Here is a 25,864-nt window from a genome sequence, read left to right on the forward strand (position 1 = left end):
AACACTATGAGATTTTATTTTTGTTGTTAATATTTTACAATTAGATTGTGTGTTCTTGAGTGTGAACTTTTTTCACTAATTTTTTAAAAGGACTTCATAGTATGTATTTTAATCATAACTACCTGCAACTTATCCCCCGACACTTTCCCAGATCCATTTCCAACCCCTCTGAACTTGTCATTAAACCTCCCCCCACAAAAAAACCCTCCACGAGCTCAACCCGCGCTGCTCATGTGCTCATGGGTGCGAGCTTGCAACTGGCTTGAGACACATCTGCCAGGGGCCAGTTTCTAAAGAAAACAGCTCTCCCTCCCTTTGAGGCCGCCAGGGGTTAGCAGCTCTTCAGTTAGGGTGGGCAATGTGAGCTTTACGGATGATTGTGTTAGCTACATCAGATGTAGATGTCCACATGACAAATATCAGAAACCACACACATCCTTAGCCCAAAACTCCAGCTTCCTGCACACCAGGGAAGCACTCTGTGGGGAAGCCACACACCTGGCCGTCTTGTTTCTGTTTTGAAATGGGCTCCTGCTGGCTCGTACCTCTGACTACCCTGGTACTCACTATGTTGCCCAGGTATCTCAAATGTACGACAGTTTTCCTGCCTCGGCCTCCCGAGTTAGCATCACAGATGTGTGCCACACTGAGCTGTAAACCAGCCTTTTGAAAATTGTGTTTTAGGATCCCATCTTCATCCCCCAAATGCTAGGATTACAGGCAGTTGAAGAAACACTTGAGGCATGGTGTGGAGGGATATGTCGTTAATCCCAGCACGCCAGAGGCAGAGGCAGGTGGATGAGTTCAAGGCTAGCCTGGTCTACAGATCAAGTTCCAGGACAGCCAGGCCTACCCAGGCCTGGCACATCTTTATTATGGGTACTAAGGACCAGAGGCAAGCCCGTCTCTCTGAGTTTAAGCCAGTTAGGGCTACATAGCAAGACCCTGTCAAGAAACAAAACGAAGCAAAAATAAACCTTTAGAAATATAACAATAAGCTTAACTGAAAATAAAATATGTTCTCAAAAGCCAGGCATGGTGGTGCACACCTTTAATCCTACCATTCAGGAGAGGCACAGGGATCTCTTAAGTCCAGGACAGCCAGTGATACACAGAAGGCTCAATGGTTAGAACCTCCATAATTCCCAGCACCCACATGGTAGCTCATAACCATCCATATCTCTAGATCCCAAATTTAAGACCTTCTTCTGCGCTTGCAGGCAAGAAGGACACATGTGCTGTACATACAAAGACCCAAGCAGAAGGCACATCCTGATAGAACATATCCAACAGAATTTACAGAAGTAATACATGTTAAAAGAGTCCTATAGGAATGGAAGCGAGTGTCATGTGATTGAGAACCACTGAGAGCAGCTCAGCAATTCCAGGCAGATTGAGTCTGCAGGCCTTTTCCTCGCACGTCTCCTGACACAGGGAAGGCACTGCAGGCCACAGTGTTATAAACCCCGCCAGCCAGCAAAGGACCCTCCGCACCTACCAGTCTCGCTTGCCTTTGCTCCACCGCTGCTGCCTTTGCCCCAGCTGCCCAGCTGTGCCTTAGGAACCAGCTGAATCTTCTCGTCAATGGTGGGCTATAAAACAAGGTCACCACAGGTTAATTCTTTAGTGGCTTTAGTGCCATACAGACTTTAGCAACAGAACCTTGGAGTTTCAGTTTACAACATGAATTTAGCTGGGCCAGGTGGCATAGGCCTTGGGAGGCCAAGTTCCAGGCCAGCCAAGGTACCCTGCCTCAAAAATAAGACAAGCAACGGTAAACTGGAGCTGTGCTCATTAAGGTGGGATCCGTGGGCATTTTAACCCTTTCTTAGATTAGTCTCCACAGAACAGTGTGAAGGCCACTCTGGTTTCTAGGGTATGCTTAGGTTCTCTGCACAAATGTCTTACTAACATGCCAAACGAAATATACAGCTTCAAATGACTCCTCTTATACCACAACACCCAGTTATGTGCAAATTGCTTTGTCCGTTTGTTTATGTAGCCATGGCTCACCACAAACTCACAGCAATCCTCCTGCCACAACTCCTAACCAATTAACTAAGTACTAGTTACAGGTATGTGTGCCATATTTGGCTCTGTAACTGTGTGTTTTAAATGTCCTCTTCATTTTTAAAGATTTATTTATTTATTATATATGAGTACACTGTAGCTGTCTTCAGACACACCAGAAGAGGGCATCAGATCTCTTTACAGATGGTTGTGAGCCACCATGTGGTTGCTGGGAATTGAACTCAGGACCTCTGGAAGAGCAGTCAGTGCTCTTAACCACTTAACCACTGAGCCATCTCTCCAGCCAGTGTTTTAAAATTTTAACACACACACACATCATATAGCCTAGTCTGGCTTTAAACATGAGCTACAGCTGATTCTCTAGCCTCACCTCCTAAATACTGGACTAACTGGAGGGCATCAAGCTTTGTAAATTCTTTTTTTTTTTTTCTTCTATTCTTTTTTTCAGAGCAGCGGACCGAACCTGTAAATTCTTTATAATACCTACCTTAGTGATTTTCAAAAATTTGGAGGGGTCCAGTACACGACTGTTCTTGGCCCCTTGTACAGTATTCCATCCACCTTCATCCACTCTTTGGACGCCTGCAGGGAGGACAGAGCATGGCAGTGTCTCATTACCTCAAGTGAGCTTGTCACTGAGTGAGAAAGCTGTTAACTGAGGAATACCATTAAAACCAAGGAGATTACAAACAGAATGTTAAAATACTAATGGCCGTCCTGGTAAAGGAGTTCATTTACTTTCTTGAGACAGAGTCTTCCTGTACAGAGCAGATCAGGTGGACTACATCTGGATGGCAGCCACTACAGCTAGCCTGTGGCAGCCACTACGGCTGGCCTGGAGCTGCTTCTTTTTTTTTTTTTTTAAAGATTTATTCATTTATTATATATAAGTACACTGTAGCTGTCTTCAGACACATCAGAAGAGGGCATCAGATCTCTTTACAGATGGTTGTGAGCCACCATGTGGTTGCTGGGAATTGAACTCAGGACCTCTGGAAGAGCAGTCAGTGCTCTTAACCGCTGAGCCACCTCTCCAGCCCTAGCCTGGAGCTTCTGATCCACAGCATGAAAATGCGAAGCACAGGTACTCTGACTCTCCAAACACATCACTCACACAGACCACAGGCACACGTGATTCCTAGGCAGTGGCTGCAGTGGGGCTGAGTCTGGGACCTGCAGGGTTAGCGGGGACTGCATCTGCCTGGGAAGAGTCGGATGGACTTCGCCATCTGAGCCAATGGTTCCTAGGAAAACACGTGCTTTCCGCTCTATCCAAGCCTTGGGCGCTGAGGAAATCCTCAGCCTCTTTCTCTCACATTTCCTATCTAGCTGTCAGAGCTTGCCAAGCCCACTTTCAAAATAGATGCCGACCCAGGATGGTGGCACAGCCCATTCTACAAACCCAGAGTTTGGGAGGCAGAAGCAGAAGGGTGAGGAATTCTAGGTCAGCCTAGGTTAGACACAGACACATGGTTAAGACTCTCTCAAAAACAAAATCTAAGATTAATAAATAAAATCATCCACACACTGCAGGACGGAGCCTTCAATTGCTGAGTTGGCAGGTCTACTTAAGCTTTCCAGATCGGGCTAAGGACCTGCCCTGTGGCCTTTAGCTTCTGGTCTATGTGGAGGACACTGGTGTGGTCCTATACAGTGCTAATGTCTTGTCTTTCTTCTGAAACACATCATCTCAATGAGAAAAGACAAGATTCTTTAGAAATTACCTCAGGACTGAGCTCTCAGGATGCTGGTTCCCACTGCCTCTGTCCCCCTCGTTTGGCGTAACCCTTCCTTTTCCATACAGGCAGAGCTTTAACCAGACTTCTGTTTCCGATCGCAGCACTGCTGCAGGGCCTCTGTGCGTCCTCTTTGCTCCAAACCCCTCCTTCCAAAGATGTGCACAGGGCTTCCTGCCCTCACCTGCTTCAGGCTGGCTCACAAGCACCAACAAGAAAAGGCTCTCCAAGCTTCCTGCTTAAAAACCTCTGGGATGCTAAGATCGCTCAGCAGGCAGCAGCAGCTGCTGTCAGGCCTGGTGACCCGAGTTCGATCCTGGGACAAACATGGTATAAGGAGAAAACAGGCTCCTTCAAACTGATCTCTGACCTCCATGGCATGCCATGTAATAAAAAAACTTAAAAAAATGCAACCTCTCTTTCCTAAGCCTCGCAGTCCCTACATTTCCTCCTTCTAAAGTGTTCCCTGAATAAAGCTGGATAAAGGATACCCTGTACTTCAGTGTTTGTTCACTGCTACCAGCACACGGCCCTGTGACGTGATGGACATCCCGAGTGCGCGACACTTCACACTTGAGACCGGCAGAAGCCAACACCAAGCATTTGGTCTCCGTTCTTCCAGGAGCATCGTCCATCCACCCGTGAAGTGACACCCCAATTAGGGCTGGTCATTCTCCACTACACCAGCCTCTCGGCCAGGTCAGGCCTCCTTCACAGAAAGGCTTCTTCCTCTTCTCATCTCTCCTCCTCTAAAACTTCACCGCTTCCTTCCTTCCTTTCTTATGATGTTTCTTTTTTTATTTTTTTAAAAAAAATGTGCATTGGTGTTTTACGTGCGTGTGTCTGTGTGACGGTGTCAGATTCCACAGAACTTATCTTACAGATGGTTGTGAGCTGCCAGGAGGGTGTTGGGAATCGAACCAGAGTCCTCAGGAAGAGTAACTGGTGCTCTTAGCCTCTGAGCCATCTCTCCAGCCCCTGTGCCATCACTCTTACGTCTCAAGTTTTACAACCGTAATGGAGAATACATCTCAACTGAGGACGCCCCATGCATTTACTGGCAATGTGTCCTGGAGGGGTCCAGCCATCAGTTTCAAGAGCTACTTTCACTCGCTTCTCTTACTGGCTCAGACAGTGTGGAGGATGCTCACTGCCAGCCTCAGTGCCTGGCTCTGCACAGGCGACACACACTTCCTTTGTACATTCTTACCCCACGGTTATTCTCAGGTGTCTCGGTGACCTCATCTGCAGCTCCGACCTAACAGTCCCGCACCCTGCACCCAACTCCCGCCCCTGCCTCACCTGGTCTTCTCTTCTCCTTGGTCATCAGCTGCTGGACTTTCCTTTGCTCCTCCTGTTCTTCTATTTTGGCCTCTTTGTGAATCTGCTCGATAGTCTTTGGCCCCTGATCTGCTCTTCGGGACACCCAATTACACTATAAAAACAGAATAAGATTAAGAGTCAAGTCACGGAATTTTACAGGCATCTAGGTTGGTAAATGCCTACCATGTGCAAGGTTCTGCCTTTGGTCCTCAGCACCACATACATAATAACAATATAATTTTCCAAATAAAAATAAATTAAAAGCCTATACATTTTCTGGGCAGTGTGGCACACGCCTTTAGTCCTAGCACTCAGGAGGCAGAGGAAGGCAGACCTCTATGAATTTGAAGCCAGTCTGGTCTACAGGATATCCAGGGCTATACAGAGAAACCTGTTAATAGCCCCTGTCCGGGCAAAAGGACAAAACATATACTTTCCAGTGTGGCAACCATATAAAATACCTACCATAGGGAGAGGCATGCCAGTACCCCAGCTGGCTGTGTGCTTTATGGTTTCAAGCTAAGGAAACAATCAACTACGGCGGGGTGTGCAGTGCCCATTCCAACAAGTGGAGGGTAAAAGTCAGAAGGAAAGAGTGTCTAGGGGGCTGGAGAGATGGCTCAGTGGTTAAGAGCACTGTCTGCTCTTCCAAAGGTCCTGAGTTCAATTCCCAGCAACCACATGGTGGCTCACAACCATCTGTAATCAGGTCTGGTTCCCTCTTCTGGCCTGCAGGCATACATGCAGGCAGAAAGCTGTATGACGTATACATAATAAATAAATAAATGTTAAAAAAAAAAAAGAGTGTAATGCAGCTGCCAACACTGCCGACACAGAAGGGAAAGGCGGTGGGTTGGGAAGAAGGAAGATTCTCCAGGACTGTGTGACATGAGGGGTTAATACTCAATTTATGTCATAGTTCACAGGGTCTCTAAATCAAAGGTGACAGCCATTTTTATTCCTTTAATATGACTCTGGTACCCTCCCTAGAATGCCACTCAATGTTGCTTCTCTCTTCTCAGGAGACAAAACTTGCCTCACTCCATCCCAGCCTCCCTTCTGATGGCTGAAATGAGCAAACGTGGTGGAGACGTGGGTGGAAAATGGGTTGAGTTTGCCTTGTGAGGGAGCTCTGGGCAACAGGTCCCAGCTTTTGCTATTAAGGTCACACCTGGGGTCTGACAAGACAAAGCAGCCTCCTAGGTGCCCTGAGGACTGAGGGCGGTGAGGGATGAGCTTCCAGCCGAGGCAGACAGGGTGCAGAATAGCAACATCCACGAGTGTCAATGGACACAGTTATGTCACCGAGTATGTAAGGGCAGAGGATGGCAATAGCACTGTAGAGATCACATGGCTACGAGCTCAACATGTTCACTGTGGAGACGAGACTCTGGCTGTTCAGTTTAGAAAGCCTGGGTCTCACTGACCAGTACTGAACTCAGATGGGCAATGTCAGAGCGGCAGTGTGGTGCGGTAACTGGGAAAGGACAAGTCAGGCAGCACCTTCTTCCTGTCACTTCAGTGCTGGGCATGAAGCAAAAGAGCTTGCCACCCAAACAAACACCACCGACTTTTTCACTCAAGTCTATCTGATTTCCCTTCCCTACCACCTTTTGTCACCTTGACACGAGCTAGAGTTATCCGAAGAAGACTCTCAATTGAGAATATGCCTCCACCCAGACTGACTAGACAGTCTGTAGGGCATTTCCTTGATTAATGGATGTGGTCCTGAGCTGTGTGAAAAAGAAGGCTGAGTAAGCAGGCAAGCAGCACTCCTTCATGGCCGCCTTTTCAGTCCCTGCCTTCTGTGTTGTAAAACTGTAAACTGAAAGAAACCCTCCCCTTCCCAAATGGTTTTGGTCATGGTATTTATTGATAAAACCTAACTTACCAGCCTGAGGTCAATTACATCCTGAAGCATGAACCGAATCCGGGAGGAAGTTTTCCTTTCTTTGACAATTTTCTCCATCTGGTTAAAGTACTGGTCCATGCGCGGCTGCAAATAATAAAACCACCATGATTTCTGGCTAAGAAATCAAATTTTCTTTTTTTCATGTACTTTTATTTTTTGTCTTTATTATAAAGAGTCTCACTCTACAGTCTAGGCTGCCTCAAACTTGTTATCCTCCTGCCTCAGCCTCCTGAGTGCTGGAATAATTACAGATGTATAATGGACCACACTAAGGTAGCAAGTAGATTTTTGGGGAATTTAAGAGCAACATGGCGAGAAGCACTGGTGAAATTTCACTGACTCTGTATTGTGTTTGTATGTATCCACAGGTGGAGGTGGGGGAGACTTGTGGGAGTCGGTCCTCTCCTTCCGCCATATGGATCCCAAGGCTCTAACTCAGGCTGACAGGCTTAGCAAGCAAGCACCTGCAAGCATTCACCCGCTTCCCTTTCCCCAGTACTGGCATTTAATGGAGAATACAGTGTGCACTAGGAGAGCACACTCAGGAGGCTCCCGGCCCGTGACACTGCAGCCCCTCTGTTTCATTCCTACGCGCTCTGCTGACAGTAAGGAAAACAGAGAGCGTTGTAGGATGCTCAGAGCTTAGGCCAGAAAGCTGGAAGGCCTTCCCTCTGAACTCAGGTGACACAGAGGAAATACCCCAATCTTGTACACTCCTGGTGTTCGGAACTTTCTGTCACATACAAACATAGCCCTAGGTGACTCATCTTTGATATTATTTCTTTGAAGCTTTTCTAATGTTTCCTTTATTTGTATAGTGCCAGACTATGTCTTACTTAAAGTACTCTTTATACCTTCCTATACAATGGTTAGGAGGCAATGTCATCAATTAGTCCATAAACTTAAGAAGCAAATGAGAACTGGGCATGACGTCCCATGCATTTAACCCCAGCACTCAGGAGCAGAGGCGGGCAGATCTTTTGAGTTCAAAGCTAGTCAACTCTACGAAGTGAGTTCCAGGACAGCCAGGGTCTACATAGCGAGACCCTGACTCAAAAAATCAAAGCCTAACAAAAAAGTGACTTGAAGTAGGCAGAGTGACGCACACATGCTGTCCCTAGGAGGTCAGTCTTAGATATACAGGAGATCCTGTCGCAAGAGAAACAAACAATCCCACTAGCTCTTCTTTCCTTTTTCAAGTCTGATCCATTTCTCAACCTGCTTCTGCATATAACCTATAAAATGGTTATGAGAGAAGAGAGACAAGAGAAGGACCAACCTAGAGTCTGCAGACTGACCTGCACGTGACTAGGGAGCACCTCACCTTAGAGCTAACACAAGTGAGGTGAGGAGCACTGCCAGTCACACACATGCAGTGAGGAGGGCGGGAGGACCCTGCACACAGACTGCTCTTGACTGAGAGCCCCTGGTGGAGTCTTCCGAGTCTCTGGTTGGTACCTTTGCTTTCTCAAAGTCCAGGTCTTTGCCGATGGTGGTGAGCAGGCGACACAGGCACTCCAGGGATTCCTCATCATGGTTCTTTAGCAGCTTCACCACACAATCATGCATGATGGCCTCCGTCAGCATTTTGAGTTTAAAGAGCTCTCCGATGAACTTGATGTTGCCGATGGATCTCCGCCGGGCTTTGTCCTTGGCTTCTTCCAGCTCATCGTGAAGCCTCGTCCTTTCCTCTGGCTGTTGTGTAAAGTGGGGAAGAACACCTAGGATCAGAGGGCTGTACTCCTGGGCTCAAATGCTCCAATATGGACCAAGGGACCTCACGCCTCAGAGAAAAAGACCTACACACCCAAGTATGCGTTCTTCAAGACTTGTGAGCCGAGCAACTCTCCCAAGCCTGGTGTTAGACTAGCGTTTGCTATGGAGCCCAGTGCCTCTAAGTACCAATACAATGCATCTCCACGCATGCGCAGCACACACACACACACACACACACACACACACACACACACACACACACACACACACACACACACACACACGGTCCCTCTGACAGTACTTGAAGTGAAGGTCTTACAGCACTGGCAGCTTCCAGTTCTTTCTGCTTCTTCTCAAAGACGTCATCATCTGCTTTATCCTTTTCAAACTCCTTCTGGCAACGATTAAGCAGCAGCTTCCGGAAATTTACTGTGTTACCGGGCTTGTCTGCCATAGGTACCTTCAGCTGCATTCAAAGAGGAAAGCACAAAGGCAGCCAGATTACTTAATGCAGACAGACACACAGATAAACATTCTAAAAAAAATATAGCCTCAGTCTTTTTTTTTTTTTTTTTTTTCCCCAGAGCTGGGGACCAAACCCAGGGCTTTGTGCTCGCTAGGCAAGCGCTCTTCCACTGAGCTAAATCCCCAACCCCAGCCTCAGTCTTTTACACAGAGCAACGGAAAGCAGTCTTGTCTCTTATGCAGAAAAGACAACACCTTCCGTCTTTCGTGGATACGTTCCAAGCTGAAGAGGAATCCGCTATCAGTACAGTGGTTACTACCATACAGCTACACTTTTAAACTGTGGAAGGTTTAAAAAAGGTTATCCCTTTGTTTAGACCTTATTATTATTGTATTTACATATGAGGTGTGTGTGTGTGTGTGTGTGTGTGTGTGTGTGTGTGTGTGTGTGTGTGATGTACGTACATGTACATGTGCTTGGTGCATCCATGGAGAATTCTCACTTTCTACTTGGGCTATGGGGATCAAACTCAGGTCGTCAAAGTTTTGCAGCAAGCACCTCTACCCGCCGAGCCACCTCACCCTCCCTTTATTTAGACAGCAGAATGGAGCATCCACTCAAACAAAACAGGAAAGTCTCCTACTCAGATACTGTATAAAAGGGCTTTTCTGGATTCAGAGTGGATCCATCACTGCCTAGGCCAAGTGGGGGAAACCTTTCTCTTTCTTTTCTGTAGCTGTTTCTGAGTCAGGGTCTCATTACTTTAGGCAGGCTGGGGTCTCCTTAGAGAAGTCAAGGTGGCCTTAAATCTGGACTTCTACTGCCTATGGCACCTTAGTGCTGGTACTACAGGCATGTGTCACCAATCTATCCCACCCCTCTGACTTGGTTTGTAGCAGGGATGAAGCACTAACCAAACACTCAACGCCATGCTGTTTGATTTGTTTTTGATACAGAGCCTTCTGCAGCTCAGGCTGGCCTTGACCTTACTGTAAAGCTATGGATGACCTTAAACTCCCCATTCTCCTGCCTCTACCTCTGTCTCCCAAGTACTGGGATCAGATATGCTGTTGAGACTAATGGAGAGAATTAATCTTCTCAACCAAATGGATGTGGACACCTGGTCAGGACTGAAAGGCTGGAGAAGGTGGCAGGCAGACCCATGACAGTATGGAACACCCGTCAGTGCACTCCTATGATGCAGGGAAGATCAGTTACTGCGCTTCTACCCAGCCCAGAGGCCAGCACTGTGGCCTCTTAGGAAGCAGGGAAAATCAGGACCTACAATTTAGAAAAAATGTGGAAAAGCTGCCATAGCCCTGATGTCAGCCGACGCAAAGAACAGAACAGCAATGACATCCCAGGGCAGTCAGGGCCACCCTACTATCACACCAGGGCCCACATCTCAAGAGTCTTCAAGGTGACAGTTAATTGGGCACAGGCCTCAATCCCAGCATTTGGGATGTCACTGTATGACTATCATCCTACTGCTATCTTCTCTCTGTGGCCAGTGTATGCAACAGGCTATGTACACTGCACAGAAGCAAGAAAAGACATCTGTACTGGAGTCATCCAGAGACGCAGAAGGAGGCCTGCAAACCCGAGTGGAGCGCTCATTTTGAAAAGCTGGCTGCTGCTTCAGTGCCTGTGCAAGAGGTACAGGCGCACACCCAGGTCACCCCGGTCACATCTGAGGGTGTGAGGCAGATGTTTGATGGGTTAGACCACATGGGCCCCACCTCCTGAGGACCCTGACAGCTTCCCAGGGCTGGGCTCACAGCTGTGTGGCACCACACCTGCTTCCTCTCGCGTCCTCATGGCAGATTCTGACCCACTCTCAATCCATCACTCTCTCCTCATTTCCCCTACACCTTTCCAGGGAACATTAACACCCAGATGCTTCATCCTCCCTTGGAATCTTCCTTCACTATGCCTCAGACACACACACCTGCCACAGATGAGACACAAGGGGACCTCTCCAGGGGGCACGAAAGGAGGTTTTTTTTTGTTTTTTTCTTTTCTTTTTGTTGGAGCTGGGGACAGAACCCAGGGCCTTGCGGTTGCTAGGCAAGCGCTCTACCACTGAGCCAAATCCCCAACCCCAGGGAAGGAGTTTTACAAGTTCTTGTTTTATCCTCCTGACTTTCTGAGACAGCGTCCCAAGTATTCCAGGCTATATACCTGAGAGCCTTGGCCTTCCTTCTCATGTTCCTGTTGGAAATACAGGCCTGCTTTATGACACCTGCTCAAATTCTTTACCCTTTGTCTTAGTTAGGGCTAATATTTCTGTGATAGAAACCATGACTAAAAGCAATTTGGGGAGAAAAGGTTTTATTTCATTCACAGTTGAAAGCAGTGAGGGCAGAAATTCAAGCAGAAACCTGAAGGCCTTGGAGGGGTGCTGCTAACTGGCTTGCTCAGCATGCTTCCTTACAGAACCCAGGACCACTAGCCTAGGGATGGCACTGCCCACAGTGGGCTGGGCCCGCTCACATCAATCATTAGTTAAGAGTATGTCCTAGGGTCTTGCCTATAGCCCGATCTTATGAAGGCATTTTCTCAACCAAGGCTCCCTCCCTCTCTGATGATTCCAACTTGTATGAAGTTGGCATAAAACTGGCCAGCGCACTTCTGTATTCAGGCCTTCATTCTCTCAGACACGAAGGAGCATTTTAGATGTGAGGACCTGAGCAGCATGTAACGTAGAGGCATTCTGAAATGAGGATTTTCATTTTCACGGTAATTAATTAGAACAAAATATGGCAACTTAAGGTTACAAAATTAGCTTATTAATTTAATTAAAAATTATTTATATTTTACAATTTGGGAATGGGTTCTGCTATACATAGCTCTGGCTAGCCTAGAGCTCAGTACATAACCCAGGCTGGCCTTGGGCTTTTCCCGATCCTGCTGTATCTGCTCCTGAGCGCTGGGTTACAGGAATGAGCTGCAGTGCCTTGGGTAACACATTGTTCCTCTATGCTGAGACAGGGTCCTGCTGGCATAGAATGTGCAATGACACACGATGACACTCCTGCCTGAAACCGTCATTATTAATAGGCACAGTTGCTTGGAGGACATTTCTCTTGACCATATTTCTCCATGCCACTTATCTCTGAGGTACTGAAGGTGTTGAATTTTAGCTTCTAGTCGGCCGAGAGTCCTGCAGTGTGATCTTTAGTCATTTCTTATTGAACTGGGGGAAGCGATGATATCAGAAGCCAGCCTTCCTCTCTTATGACACTGAAGTGTACAAGGTTTGCCTGAGCACAAGGTGGTAGGGAAAGGCACCAGGTGCAAATGTGTGGCTTGTTCAAAAGTCTGTAGTATCAATTTCTTCAATGTACCTAACAACGTGAGAAAAAGAGGGACTCCATTTTGTTCACCTAAGCAATGTAAAATAACACGAGAGTGCACTCATTCAGTTTTACAGTGGCAGGTGGGCTCAAGGCACCTGGAAGCGTTCACACGGAGGTGCTCACTGATTACACAGCTTGCTTAGGGTTTCTTGCACAAAAAAAGCACAACAATGAGGGAGAGGGACAGTGAGAGGCTGTGAAGTCTAAAGCACACAATCTCTGTACACAGCGCTGAGACTGAAATAAAATCCTGTAAACAATGAGAGCACACATTCTCCTTAATCCGGGACAACACTACCCAGGTAGCGCTTCTTCACACATGTCAGTTGGGCTGGAGAACTCTGTTGTCAGACATCGGTCTCTCCTTGAGCAGTGTGTGGCACCTCCTCCAACCTGTGCTGTCAAGGAGGCCGACACTAACAGGAAGTGTCTGCAGAGCTGACGGTTGGTGAGAAGACCGATCCAGCTCAACTTTAGAGCTAAGGTTCTGTCAATTAACAAAGAAGAACACTGGAGGGCCGGGGGAGCACTCACGCTTTGCTAGAGGATCAGTGCTAAGTTCCCAGCACCCAAATCAGGCCATTCACAACTGCCTGTCACCACAGGGAGTCCCACACCCTCTCTGGTCTCCCAGGCACACGCACTGCTGCATGTGCACCATGTCACTGTGTCTGCCACACACAGCCACACAGTGATGTAGTAGCAATGAGTGATGGGAGGCTCAGGCGGCCGGTGCTGGTGTGGGAGCTGGGCCGGTGACAGCGCCAGCCCGCCTCACTCTCTTTTGCTTTCCCTTTCTACGACTGTCTGCGGCAGCTGGATGACCGTCTAAGCAGGAATGCTGTCTTACAGTGCTTCAACACTGTGTCCGTGTTTCTCTTGTTTTACATCTTATTCATATTTATGTGTGTTCACATGTATGCTATGGATTAAATTAATGTCTGTGACAATTTAAGAAGAGGAAATTGCTTATTTGTGTATATGTTTTTCCTTGTTGTTGAGATGATCTGATTTTGTATCCTGGGCAGGTCTGACCTCTCAGCGATCATTCTCCTGTGCTAGGACTGAAGTGTGAGCTATTATGTCTAGCCAGAGAGCAAACGATCAGATTTTGAACATTTTTGATGACAAGACAACTATCTTTTCAGTTTCAGAGAGTAGAAATTAGAAGTTAATTTAATTTTAGATTTAGTTTATGTTAAAGTTAGCACATGCTCTAGTTCTATGATACTCCAGAATAAAATTGTTGCCTGTGATATAATTCCATATTACTAGCATAAACCTCACTCAGAGAGGAGGAGGATTGGAGGAGACCATATGCCTGTGCCCATTTCAAGCAAGTCTCCATATACTCCCCAGAGGTGGGGACAGACATTATTTTTGCAAAATTCTTTTCTTTCTGTGACAATATAATACAGCAGGGCTAGCAATATTCTCCCCTTTGCCCTGCAATGACACTGTGGGAAGACTACACCGAGGGAGAGTATACCTCTTGGCGACTCTCGGTTTACTGCTTCCTCTCTTCTTACCGTTACTAGGCACCGACACATGTTTGCGTACGCCACAGAGAAGCTGGGCTCATCGATAGCCTTCTCAAAGACCAGGTCGATGACCCCCTTTAGCCGCTCCTCCGTGTCCACGGTAAGTGCCGACACTTGCTTCATCAGCTGGTTGAACATCTGTGGTGTCAGTTTATTTAGGATACTTCGAACTTTTCTGAAAAGTTCCTAAGAGGAGCAGAGCAAACAGCGTTAGCCAGCCTTAATGAATAAACAGCGTTAGCCAGTCTTAATGAACTGAGCCCACTTAACACCGAGGGACTCCCACACTGCTCTGGACTGTGGAGCATTGCAGGGAGGGAGGACTTCAGTCACACAAAGGTTGGTCAGGAAAACTGCATGTGGTTTGGTTTCCTCTTCCACTTTTCTCCTGTGGAACTAGGAACTCACGGGAGTGGCGGCGGGGTTTCTAGTATCACATACAACAGGTTCAACTTCGAAACAGTCCCCTGACCCCCGGGCATTTCTCAGACCATGACAAGGTGCATCTAAAGCTTTAAAATGGTTGGTGCTGGGGTTGGGGATTTAGCTCAGTGGTAGAGCGTTGCCTAGGAAGCGCAAGGCGCAAAGGTCCCCTGACCCCCGGTCCCCAGCTCAAAAAAAAAAAAACCAAAAAAAAAAAAAAAAAAAAAAAAATATGGTTGGTGCAACCTTTGAATGACTGTCATTTTTAAAAGTTTGTTCCTAATTAGGGCTAAGTAAAAAGATTTTAATTAAAAAAAAAAAATTAAGACAGTGTCTCGTATATCCTAGGCTGTCCTTGAATCATTAGGCCAGATCCTAGGAGCTGGAATCACAGGCACCCCTCCAGTCCCGCCATGTGACTAGTGGGTAGTCACTAAACGTAAAAGTCAAACTAGGCTTTTGCTTGTTTTGAATAAGCAGCTTAGAGCTAGACAGAGCCAGGTGGAGGTGGCAGTGGTGTAGGACTTTTAATCCCAGCACTCAGGAGGCAGAGGCAGGCCATCTCTTTGAGCTCGAGGCCAGCATGGTCTGTAGAGGGAGTTCTGGGAGAGGCCCTGTCCCAGAGAGTTGAATTAGAGCTAGTAAGAAGAATGTCGTTTAGAAACAGTAGACCAGGATGAGCAGCTAGCATGTCTATGCTACTTTTACCACTGCTGTTCAGTGCCCTGTGAAAGGGCCTCAGTGTAAGAAGGAAACACAGACCAACACCGGAGAGGGAGCGACCAGCCCAGTCCTCCAAGGGCGACAGCTGCCTGCCCACAGGGCCTGACTGCAAGGAGTCTACAAAAAGGAGCTCCTGGTCAGCAAGGAGCCCAGTGACCTCAGGGTAACAGCAAGCTGCAAAGGCAGTCGGCCTTCCCCCTCCCTCCCTCCATCCCTGTATTTGAGACACTGTCTTGCTTCTGATCCCCTGGAACTGGTGACTTCCCAGCAGGGCTACAAGTCTAAGCAGCTGCTGCAGCAGCTGTGAGGAATCTGCAGGAACCACAGCTGTCAGCTCTACTTCCACCAGAAACGAGACGGGACCATCGTTAGCAGCACTGACCCACCTAGTACTTAAAGACCTAACAAGACAGCCACAGGAGCTTTCTAAGAACGACTGAGCCCTGAAGGAAGAGGGAGACAAGACCCGAGCAGAGGGAGGTGATGACCTCATCCACCTGCTGGGAGGCTCACTGTTGCTGTAATGTGAGTTTTTGCCAAAGTCATCTACAGGATTTCTATGTTATCTTTTAGTAAAAAAGAAAAAAAAAAGAAGAAAAAAAATCCAGGAGTCAGTTCCATACTATAGATGTAAAGACAAAACTAAACACCCCAAACAGATTCATTTTCCAGCATCCACGGGCAGCTCATGACTGTCTTATTTCTTTCTCCACTTTCAGGGGATCTGATGCCCCTCCCTTTCTAGCCTCTGGCAGCACAAGGCGTGCATTCAGTGCACAGAGATACAAGCAAGCAGAAAGCTTGGTCCTTGGGTGACAGGCTGGTCACCAACACAATGGAAACAAAGTGTGGCGGCTCTGCAGAAGAGGAATAATGAAAGTGGCACCCTAGTGGTAAAGGGCAAGGTTGAGCTCCAGGCCAGCCTGGTCTACACAGCTGTTACTGGAATGACACTGTAGGGCCACCAACACAGATGAGATTATTTTTAATAATCATGTGGGCCTCAGTACAATGCTATTAGGGGAGAAAAGGACAAAAAAAGCCAGGTACAGAGGCTAACAAACACCGTTAACCTTCCCAAACACAGATAATGTGGAAGAGCTTACAAGGGAAGGCTAAAGCTAGCAGTAGGCTCCTGCCCAAGGCTTGGGCACAGGCTCCTCACCTGCGTTTTAATGCTTTCGGGGTCATCGGCATGGCTGTCCCGCTTCTGGCTGGGCTTCCAGGCATTCTCTGCCTTTCTCAAGTGCACGTCTTCTTTTACGGAGACAGTAATTATCTTCCTGGGCTCCCTTCTCTGGCCAGGTTGAGACCTCCGAGGTCCAACACTCAACAACTAGGACAAGAACATTACAAGCATTCAGAGAACTCACAGCAGCCCGCTTCTGTGGGGCTGCTCAGGCCTCACGTTGACAGCAAACACTTCTAGATGAAAAGACCAGGTATGAGGTGTCCAAGTTAGAAATAATCTTCCTCAGGAGCCAGGAGGGAGAAAACGCCTCAGGACACCATCATAACAACAGCTCTACCTCTAAGGTCCACAAGGATCAAAAAATGGTGTCTGGGGCTGGAGAGGTGGCTCAGAGGTTAAGAGCAGTACCTGCTCTTCCAGAGGTCCTGAGTTCAAATCCCAGCAACCACATGGTGGCTCACAACCATCTGTAATGGGATCTGATGCCCTCTTCTATTGTGTCTGAAACAGCTACATTGTACTCATATACATTAAATAAATAAATCTTTAAAAAAAAAATGGTGTCTGATAAGCTACCACTCCAACCCAGGAAGCCTGTTGCTCAATGAAAGTTACACCACACAGGCCTTGATGCCTGCCCCAGGACTAGTTATTTCCTGCGCCACAAACATTCACGGAGACATCACCAGTTACAAAGCTGTTTCAAACACTATTTGTAAAAGAAAAGGAAAGAAACAAACTATTTGTACTAGTTGTGGTAATGCACACTCACACAACTGTCATCCCAGCACGTGGGACAGAAGACAGAAATGTCAGCCTGGGCTACACTGAGTTCTAGGACAGCCTGAGCTAACGGTAAGATCCTTTGTCAAAAATCAGTGAACTGGGGCTGGAGAGATGGCTCGGTGGTTAAGAGCACCGACTGCTCTTCCAGAGGTCCTGAGTTCAATTCCCAGCAACCACATGGTGGCTCACAACCATCTGTAAAGATATCCGATGCCCTCTTCTGGTGTGTCTGAAGACAGCTACAGTGTACTTATATATAATAAATGAATAAATAAATCTTTAAAAAACAAACAAAAAAAGTCAGTGAACTATTAATAAATTCTAACCCAATAAAGGCACTGAAATAAAAGCTGTATTTGTAAACTTTACAGGTAGAATTTAAATACAACTTTATTACTAAATTCTGTGTAACAGGCACCAACTCTTTTTTTTTTTTAAAGATTTATTTATTTATTTTATATAAGTACACTGTAGTTGTCTTCAGACACACCAGAGGAGGGCATCAGATCTCATCACAGATGGTTGTGAGCCACCATGTGTTGCTGGGAATCGAACTCAGGACCTCTGGAAGAACAGTCGGTGCTCTTAACCGCTGAGCCATCTCTCCAGCCCAACAGGCACCAAATCTTAAAGCTGAGCAGTGTGATTCCTGATTTCATCAACCCAAGGGGTACTAATTATTGTCTGGAAAAAAGTCTATTTCTTCCTTCCCCTACATGTAATAATATCAATATACATTGACGACACCAATGGTCATCAAATTAAATATTGTTATAGCAAGACTAGTTGCACAGTGCTGGTGACACAGCTCAGAAGTTAGGAATGCTTGTTTCTGGGTGGCCAGGCATAGTGGTATATACCTGTAATTCCAGCACTTGGAAGGGAAAGCAGGTGGATCTCTGAGTTTGAGGCCAGCCTGGTCTACATGGCAGGTTCCAGGAAACAGGGCTACATGGAGCCCTGCCAAAAAAAAAAAAAAAAAAAAAAAAAAAAAAAAAAAAAAAGGGGGTGGTGGTGGTGATGGTGGTTTTCCAAAGGACCCAAGTGTGGTTCCTGGCACCCTCACTGGGCAGCTCAACTGCTGCTTGCAATTCCAAACCAAGAGACCTGATGCCTCCTTGGCACTGAACTTGTGTGCACCCACATAAATACAATGTTAAAGGGCTGGAGAGAGAGCTCAGTAGTTAAGAGCACTGTCTCCTCTTCCAAAAGTCTTGAGTTCAGTTCCCAGCAAACACAACCATCTCTCCTGGGGTCTGATGCCCTGTTCTGGCATGCAGGTGTACATGAAGATAGAGTACTGACCAACATAAAACAAATGAATAAATCTTTAAAAAAAAAAAGTACCCATTGTTTTTGCCAAGAAATGGAGTTCAGTGCACAGCACCTATGTAAGACCCAGTACCTGCAGTTCCATGGGGTCCAATGCCCTCTTCTGGCCTCTGCAGTTACTGCATACACATGTACGAATTCATATGTATGTTTTTGTTTTTTAAATCTTAAATAAAATTTTTTTTTTCCGGGACCGAACCCAGGGCCTTGTGCTTGCTAGGCAAGCGCTCTACCGCTGAGCTAAATCCCCAACCTTTAAATAAATAAAATAAAATAAATAAAAATTTAACGCTATTATTTTGTATGTAGAACTAACGCCTGCCACCTTAAATGCTTTGTCAGTCTCCTTTATTGGTTTTTGAAGTTTACTCTCTATTCCCCCCTTTGAAACAATCTCACTGTACAGGTAGCCCTGGCTGGCCTTGTTCTCACAGAAATCTGCCTATCTCCACTGGAATTGAAGGCGCGTATCCTTCTTTGGGGACACAGGCAGGATTTCCTGCAGTTTAGGCTCTCCTGACCTGGAGCACCCTCACACCCAGCACTCTGCTCAAGGTCAACCATGGCCTGGACGCTGTGCTTTCAATTCTCGGCCTTGTTACACACGACAACTGGGTTTTCTTCTGATAAATCATTCAAATGCTGTAAATATTGGCATTATTTTTAAGAGGATTTTTAACAGTAAAAAAAAAGTCTTCAAAAGACACAAACTACAGTAGTTTGCACTTTAAAATGCATAGAGAACTCTGGGGGCGGGGGGAATATTGACTAAAATACCATAAAAACTGTGTGTCTAGGTCAGATACAGTCCTAACCTAGGTAGAAAGCTTAAAAGCATTTCCGCCTAAATGTTCCAAGTCATCCTTTACACCATCAATCAAGGACTAGAAATGGGTGCCACTGGGTTTCAGGATAAAAGTTCAAAATCTCGTTAATACTGTCAAATGTATCAAGAAAGGACACAGAACAGATGGCAGGATCCCAAATGTTTTAGCAAACATTAAAAAAACAAACAAAAGCAGGCCAGAGAAGGTAGGGGACATGGTTTAACTGAGAGGCACTAAAGACAGGGAAATTTCCCCAGGGACAGCTGCTGAAGCAGACTGAGGACATTTACTTATAGACGGACCTTCTACACAGGATCTGGCCCAAACAGCTCTGGTAAGATGTCCAGTTAGCCAAACACTGTCTGGATTGTATGATCAAGGCTATTCCTGAGACAGCTTGTAGGGATAAGTACCCTTTTCAGGAATGGAAATAACTCAAGCAAACAATTTAACCCACACTTGCATATAAAAAACACCAGAACAAATGCACTTAGGAAAAAGGAAAGCACTAAACTAATGGACAAGACATGGAATGAAGGCCGGGCCAGACAGAACAGGGGCTAACATGGAGACGCCACACCTCCCACATCCATGTAAGACAGGTGACACAGGGTGCAGTGCACATCTGTAGTCTCGGTGATGCTGGGTGGGGGCAGACACACCATCCTGAAAGCTTGCCGCCAGCAGATGTACCTGAAACAGCAAGTCCCACGTTCCACAGGAGAGCCTGCCTTAAAAACCAAGGTCAACTGTGACCGAGGGGACACGAGACACGGATCTTGGTCTGCCCACAGGCATGTGCACATGTGCACAGTATGTCCATATGCCCACCCCAGATAAAGACGACTCACACAGTGCATACTTGAAGAGTCATTTACAGAAACTACTGCAAACAACCAATGAGCAAGCCTCGAGATTATAACCAGCAAGTGAGACCAATTCAGACACATCTCCTCACCCACTTCAAGTTCCCAGAAGAAAAAGTCACCCCATGGTAAAGGTTAGACAAGGCAAACTGATGGAGCTGTGAAGGAGGAAAGCTGAAGGTCATGGCTCGAAGACCACCTGTCCAGGGCTAGCTTCAGCACCCTTAATAAACCACTCATTGGCCGCCCCTGTGCTGGATCTAACTTCCTTGTGATCATCAGGGGATTCTGTTGGGATGCACTAACAAGCCCTATGTTCTAATAATCCAGGGACTGGAGTATAATCAGCCTGTGAGACCAGAAGCCAAGATTCCTGTCTGGCTACAACCCCTTACCTAAAATTTCCATCAGTGTATCTGAAAAGGTGACATTCTTTTGTTCTTTTACTAAAAAATGTCACAGAAGTGCCACCAAGTTAGAGTGGGACATTTGAAGAAAGCCAAATCCCTGGTCTTGAGCCCTGATCATTTAGCTCTAGAATAAATTTCTTTATGTGCGCCAGCAGAGGGAGCCAGATCCCATTGCAGATGACTAGGAGCCACCATGTAGCTGCTTTGAATTGAACTCTTGAAGAGCAGCCAATGTTCTGACCTCTGAGCCATCTCTCCAGTTCTAGAATAAACTCTTACATAAAGGTGAGAGCTTTAATTTGCATTGACACTATAAATGATAACTTTAAAAGTATTCTTATAAAAACATAGTACTTTGTAGTGTTACCATGAAACAGTCCTACAGAGTGAATGACTTACACACACACACACACACACACACACACACACACACACCATTTATAAACATGAATTTGAACACCCACACCTACACCCACACATGGAATCCTGTGCAGCGATTAGGACACATTGAAAATGAGGTGCTGGGGTTACAGGTGAGCACTATCACCTGTACACCTGGCCTTTCCCATGAGGTCCATTCTGGGGACTGACTCAAGTCCTGAGGCTTTGTGAGGAAGACTTTACTAAGTCACTTCTCCATCTTCTCAAAGTGTCACTCCAAAATTTCATTTCTATGTTCACTATTTTACAAGAGACACAGCTTGTTCTCAACTCATAGAGCTTCCTTTGCATCAACTACTGGAAAACAAAGAACGACAAGCCGGTAATAAAGACTGAGAAGCGCACTGCAATGCGGCCCCTCGCTTTGTACTGTCCCTGAATGACTTAGGAACCACATCAAGCAATTCGGACAGCGCAGACTCCCCATGTGGAGAATAACCAATAGTGCGCATGCTTCCTCTGATCTGCAAGGCAGTCTGGTACAGTGTGGTGCCCCGTGCAGATACTGGTGATGCCACTTCTGTGTGTATGACAACCTGCAGGTTACTAACATTGCACTTCTGGAGATGCCATGTGCCTAAATTGCAACTTCATGGCCCATAGTAAACAAGAGCAAAACAAAACTTTATCACCACAAACTTGTCTTTAAAAGGATGCAGCACGTCCCTACAGGTAAGCAACTCGGGGGAGAGAGACACCACCAATGGACTGCAGCCTGGGGCTGTGCTTAGTTCCAGGATTGGCAACCCATGCCCGCTCTGCACTTTGTAAATCTGCAGAAACAAAGAGAGGATTAAGAGAGCCACTAGGATCTCTAGGACACCGTGACATCCCAGAGTCCTACCAAGGCTGGTTCTATAGCAGAAGAAGGTGCCAGTCAACACTAGAGACGAGACAAGCAAAGACCAGCCCGAGTCACTGCAGTAAAAGTGCAGGGCACCGTGCACTTGCTTTAATACTCATGTGGGATGATCATGGAGGGCAGTCTTTGCCTCTTCCACTTCTTGATCACAGGACTCAGCATTTAGAAGCTGCTCCCTGTGCTTAGACACGGTGTCTACCACAGTCCTAACTGACAGTTGTGGTAGGGAACTGGAACTTACAGGCACGCCTCTTCCACCAGGCGTCTGTCTTCCAAAATCTGCAAAGGCTGGGGTGAAATCAGGTCCTCGAGGCAAAATTCGAGGATCCAGGGTCCGCATTGGCAATCTGGGCTGGTTGATCTGCATGAAGAAGCACAGAAGAGCTTGAAGCACACGTGTGCCAGTGCATTCAGTGCCACAGAGTTAACTGAGACTTCACTGATGCTGTGAGCTGACGGGCGAGGTAAGCTCTGATTCTCCTTCGGAAAACTCGGTCTGAGCTGCTGGGATGCAAGTGGACGTCATTCAGGAGTGAGGGGGCAGCCTGTGGGGAAGCGCTTTAACCACCAGCCCGTGCCTCTACGCACTGTATGATTAACAAGCCCAAACTGCACTAACTCTTACGGTAGGTACACCATATAAACCAGTTGTAAAGAGGCAGCAAGCAGGGGACGGAGGGATGGTTCAGTGGTTAAGAGTACTCGCTGCATTTGCAGAGGACTTGAGTTCCCAGCACCTACACAGCAACTCACCATCTATGTAACTCCAGTCCTAGGGGTCTGACACCCACTTCTTGCCTCTATGGACACTAGGCACATATGTGATACGTAAGCATTTGTGCTGGTAAATATCCATACACATAAGTAATAAACACACATCAAACACTCAGAAGAGAAGGTTTAAGTCTACATGAAGGACTGGGGACTTCCCTAAGTTTCATCTTCTAAATCCCTCCTGCTTTCGGTTTGAGCGTCCCAGGGTAGAGAAGGCTCAGCAGTAAAGAGAACCTATTTTTTTTACAGGGCACCAGGGATTTCAGTTCCTGGCATCAACATGGTGGCTCAACTATCTTCAACTCCAGTTCTAGATGTGACACCCACTCCTGATCTCCTTGGGCACCTCATGCATACATGCAAGCAAAACACTCATATACATAATGAAATAAAGACTAGAAGAAACAACTTCCAATAACCTAAAATAGACACAGTATTTATTCTGGGAACAGCTGGCTCTCAAGCATTACATATTTTATTTTTATGCCTGTGACCGAACAGTTCTAAGAGCTGTTCCCATTGCACCTGTCTGCCCTCAACCCTCAGATCACATGGCTTACCTTGTCAAGAACCACATCGCTGATGGGAGGTAGGCCTTCTGGTTTTTGGATACAGGCGGGCATAAACTGGATGTCCAATAGGAACTCCCGGTCATATTGCTTCTTGCCTTCTGTATCTGCAGGTTTCCAGGACTCTAAAAGAAGAGCATAAGCAGAAACAATTTGCCCAAACCGGTTTCAATATTTACCTTACCTCCTCAAGGAAACAAAGAAGCAAACAAACTCAAAGTGTCAGAAGCCATCTAGGCTAGGCTAGGCTAGCAGGTGGCATTCCTGGAGGTGGCCCACTGTTTTTGCATGGCTGCAGTGGGTGAGCTCTATGAGGCAAGGTCCCAAAGAGACTTCATCTCAGGATTGCTTCTAGCAGCTGATATGCCTTTCCTGTCACTATGAAATTAACATAATAATCCCTGGGCGTTATCCTACCCTATAGAGCAGATTTCCTGCAGATCAACATAAATATGAACTTTCATGAATTAATGCAGATGTAAGAAAGGTAGAGTCAAGAACAGAACTGCCCACTACTCATAACAGTAAGCAATGGCTGCACATTAAGAATCACAGTGAGTGGGGTTGGGGATTTAGCTCAGTGGTAGAGCGCTTGCCAAGAAAGCAAAGGCCCTGGTTCCGGCCCCCAGCCCCGGGAAAAAAAAAAAAAAAAAAAAAAAAAGAATCACAGTGAGCTTTCACATTATACTAAGAGGCGGTAAAGCCTTGGGACAACTTTGTGTTCACAGAAAAACATGAAGTTTGTGCTCTGGGAAAAGCATGAGGTCCAAGGATGAAGCCACAGGTGTGCACTATGATAAGGCAGCTGTGGCTTTGAACTTGTCCTGAGCATATAGAATGAAACACTGCTTTGAACTTAATATCAACGTCCTTTCCTAACTCCCATTTTAACATTTTATCCATGAGGTAATTTTCTAAGAACTTTTATCTACAAAAAGGCTAGAGAAAAGAAATAAAAGTGATGCTTTGGCTTGGGGTTATCTGAGCTATCCACACATCCATCCATCCATCCATCCATCCACTCATCCATCCATCCATCCACCCATCCATCCATCCATCCATCCATCCATTCATCCATGCATCCATCCATCAGTCCATTGTTCCAAGCACCCATCCAAATGCAGCGATGCAGCCATTTTCCACTTCACGCCATGACTAGCCTGGTCTGCAATAGGGCTCTTGTCAAGCTGGCTGCTATACAGCATGTGTCAATCTCCACAGCCAGTGGTTTTCAGCCACAGAATAAGCAGGAGAGTGTCACATCTCCAGAGGCTAACAGCATCCAATAGAGCTGAGAAAGCTACAAGGCCAGAGATCATCAGTCTTTGGCCTGCATTCAATGCTGTGTCCAACCTCAGCTGATCCCCTAAGGCTGCGCAGCCCCCAGGCCTCATCACGGTTAGCACAGGCACCCTGACAGCTGAGGAAGAGTGAAGACTGCAAACACCCACATATGACAACTCCTGGAAGGACGGCCCAGGCACTGCTCCACACTCTTGTGGCCAGGCTCGCCTTTGTTGATGTTTTTCAAGACAGGGTTTCCCTGTGTGGCTTTGGCTGTCCTGGAAGGAGCTCTGTAAACAAGGCTGGCCTTGAGCTTACAGAGATCCTCTTGTCTCTGCCTCCCTAGCGCTGAGAGTAAAGGCAGGTTTCATCACTGCCCAGCCATCCAGGCTCTTAAGGACATACAAGGACCGTCAAGGAGGAAGGCTGCAGAAATAAGGAAATGGACAAGACTTTAGCTTCCTGAGAAACATGGCCAGCCACATGGTTGTTCACATGGCACCGCCACTTTAAAGAATAGTTTACCTCAGACAATGAAAGCCTAATCAGCTAGAGTGAGGAGTTTCATCTTTGTTTTCAATTTAATTTGAAGAAACTAAGTTGGGTTCCAGTGAGAAAGCCTGACCCATGGTCTTACGTTTTAGAAGCAGGGTTTCACTGCGGAGCTCAGCTTCAGAGTGCTAGGATGACAACGTGAACTATCAGGGATGCCTCAGCTCCCGATTTATTACAAATTTGCAATTAGTATTTTGCCACAGGAATTTATCTTGACTCTGTCTGTGTTGTATCAACCATTTAACTTCACTTTTGTTTAAAAAAAATTTCAGCTTAAAAACTTTAAAAAATTATTTATTTAAATTTATGCATATGAGTACACTGTAGCTGTCTTCAGACACCACAGGAGGGAATCAGATCCCATTACAGATGGTTGTGAGCCACCATGTGGTTGCTGGGAATTGAACTCAGTGCCTCTGGAAGAGCAGCCAATGCTCTTAACTGCTGAGCTATTTCTCCAGCTTCCTCTGCTTAAAAACGTTAAATATGTGGGTCTGTGCATATGCAGAGGCCCGGGCGGCAGGGATCCCTGGAGCTGGAGTTGTAGGCACTTGTAAGCTGTCTGAGGTTGAGGCTGGGAACCAAACTCCAGTCTACTGTAGTTAGTATATGCTTTTAAGGGGAGAGCCCCAGATCATGTCCCAGGAGCAGGACTTTGTGTTGTTTGGGTTCCTACCATAAAAGACTCTCTTAATGTTATGAAGACATTTTCAAACCAAGCCTGTCTTACGTAACT

General features: G+C 46.5%; 1 protein-coding gene across 15 annotated transcripts in view; it reads right to left on the reverse strand.

Annotated features, from left to right (window-relative positions):
* Eif4g3 (eukaryotic translation initiation factor 4 gamma 3) overlaps window positions 1-25,864 on the reverse strand; it is a 218,424-nt gene that overhangs the window by 25,628 nt on the left and 166,932 nt on the right. For 14 of the 15 annotated variants that reach the window (XM_032895707.1, XM_032895774.1, XM_032895728.1 and 11 more), the window contains 10 exons: window positions 23,281-23,414; window positions 22,188-22,307; window positions 16,396-16,566; window positions 14,073-14,270; window positions 9,038-9,184; window positions 8,461-8,697; window positions 6,982-7,086; window positions 5,070-5,202; window positions 2,519-2,613; window positions 1,499-1,592 (listed from right to left, as the gene is read on the reverse strand). In XM_032895707.1, the coding sequence (XP_032751598.1) occupies window positions 1,499-1,592; window positions 2,519-2,613; window positions 5,070-5,202; window positions 6,982-7,086; window positions 8,461-8,697; window positions 9,038-9,184; window positions 14,073-14,270; window positions 16,396-16,566; window positions 22,188-22,307; window positions 23,281-23,414 (1,434 nt within the window). Of the gene's footprint in view, window positions 1-1,498; window positions 1,593-2,518; window positions 2,614-5,069; window positions 5,203-6,981; window positions 7,087-8,460; window positions 8,698-9,037; window positions 9,185-14,032; window positions 14,271-16,395; window positions 16,567-22,187; window positions 22,308-23,280; window positions 23,415-25,864 lie in introns of those variants that run through there. The other variant, XM_032895807.1, reaches the window with a different exon arrangement.

This window comes from Rattus rattus, chromosome 1 (genome assembly GCF_011064425.1).
Source record: "Rattus rattus isolate New Zealand chromosome 1, Rrattus_CSIRO_v1, whole genome shotgun sequence".
In the NCBI taxonomy this organism is placed as follows: Eukaryota; Metazoa; Chordata; class Mammalia; order Rodentia; family Muridae; genus Rattus; species Rattus rattus.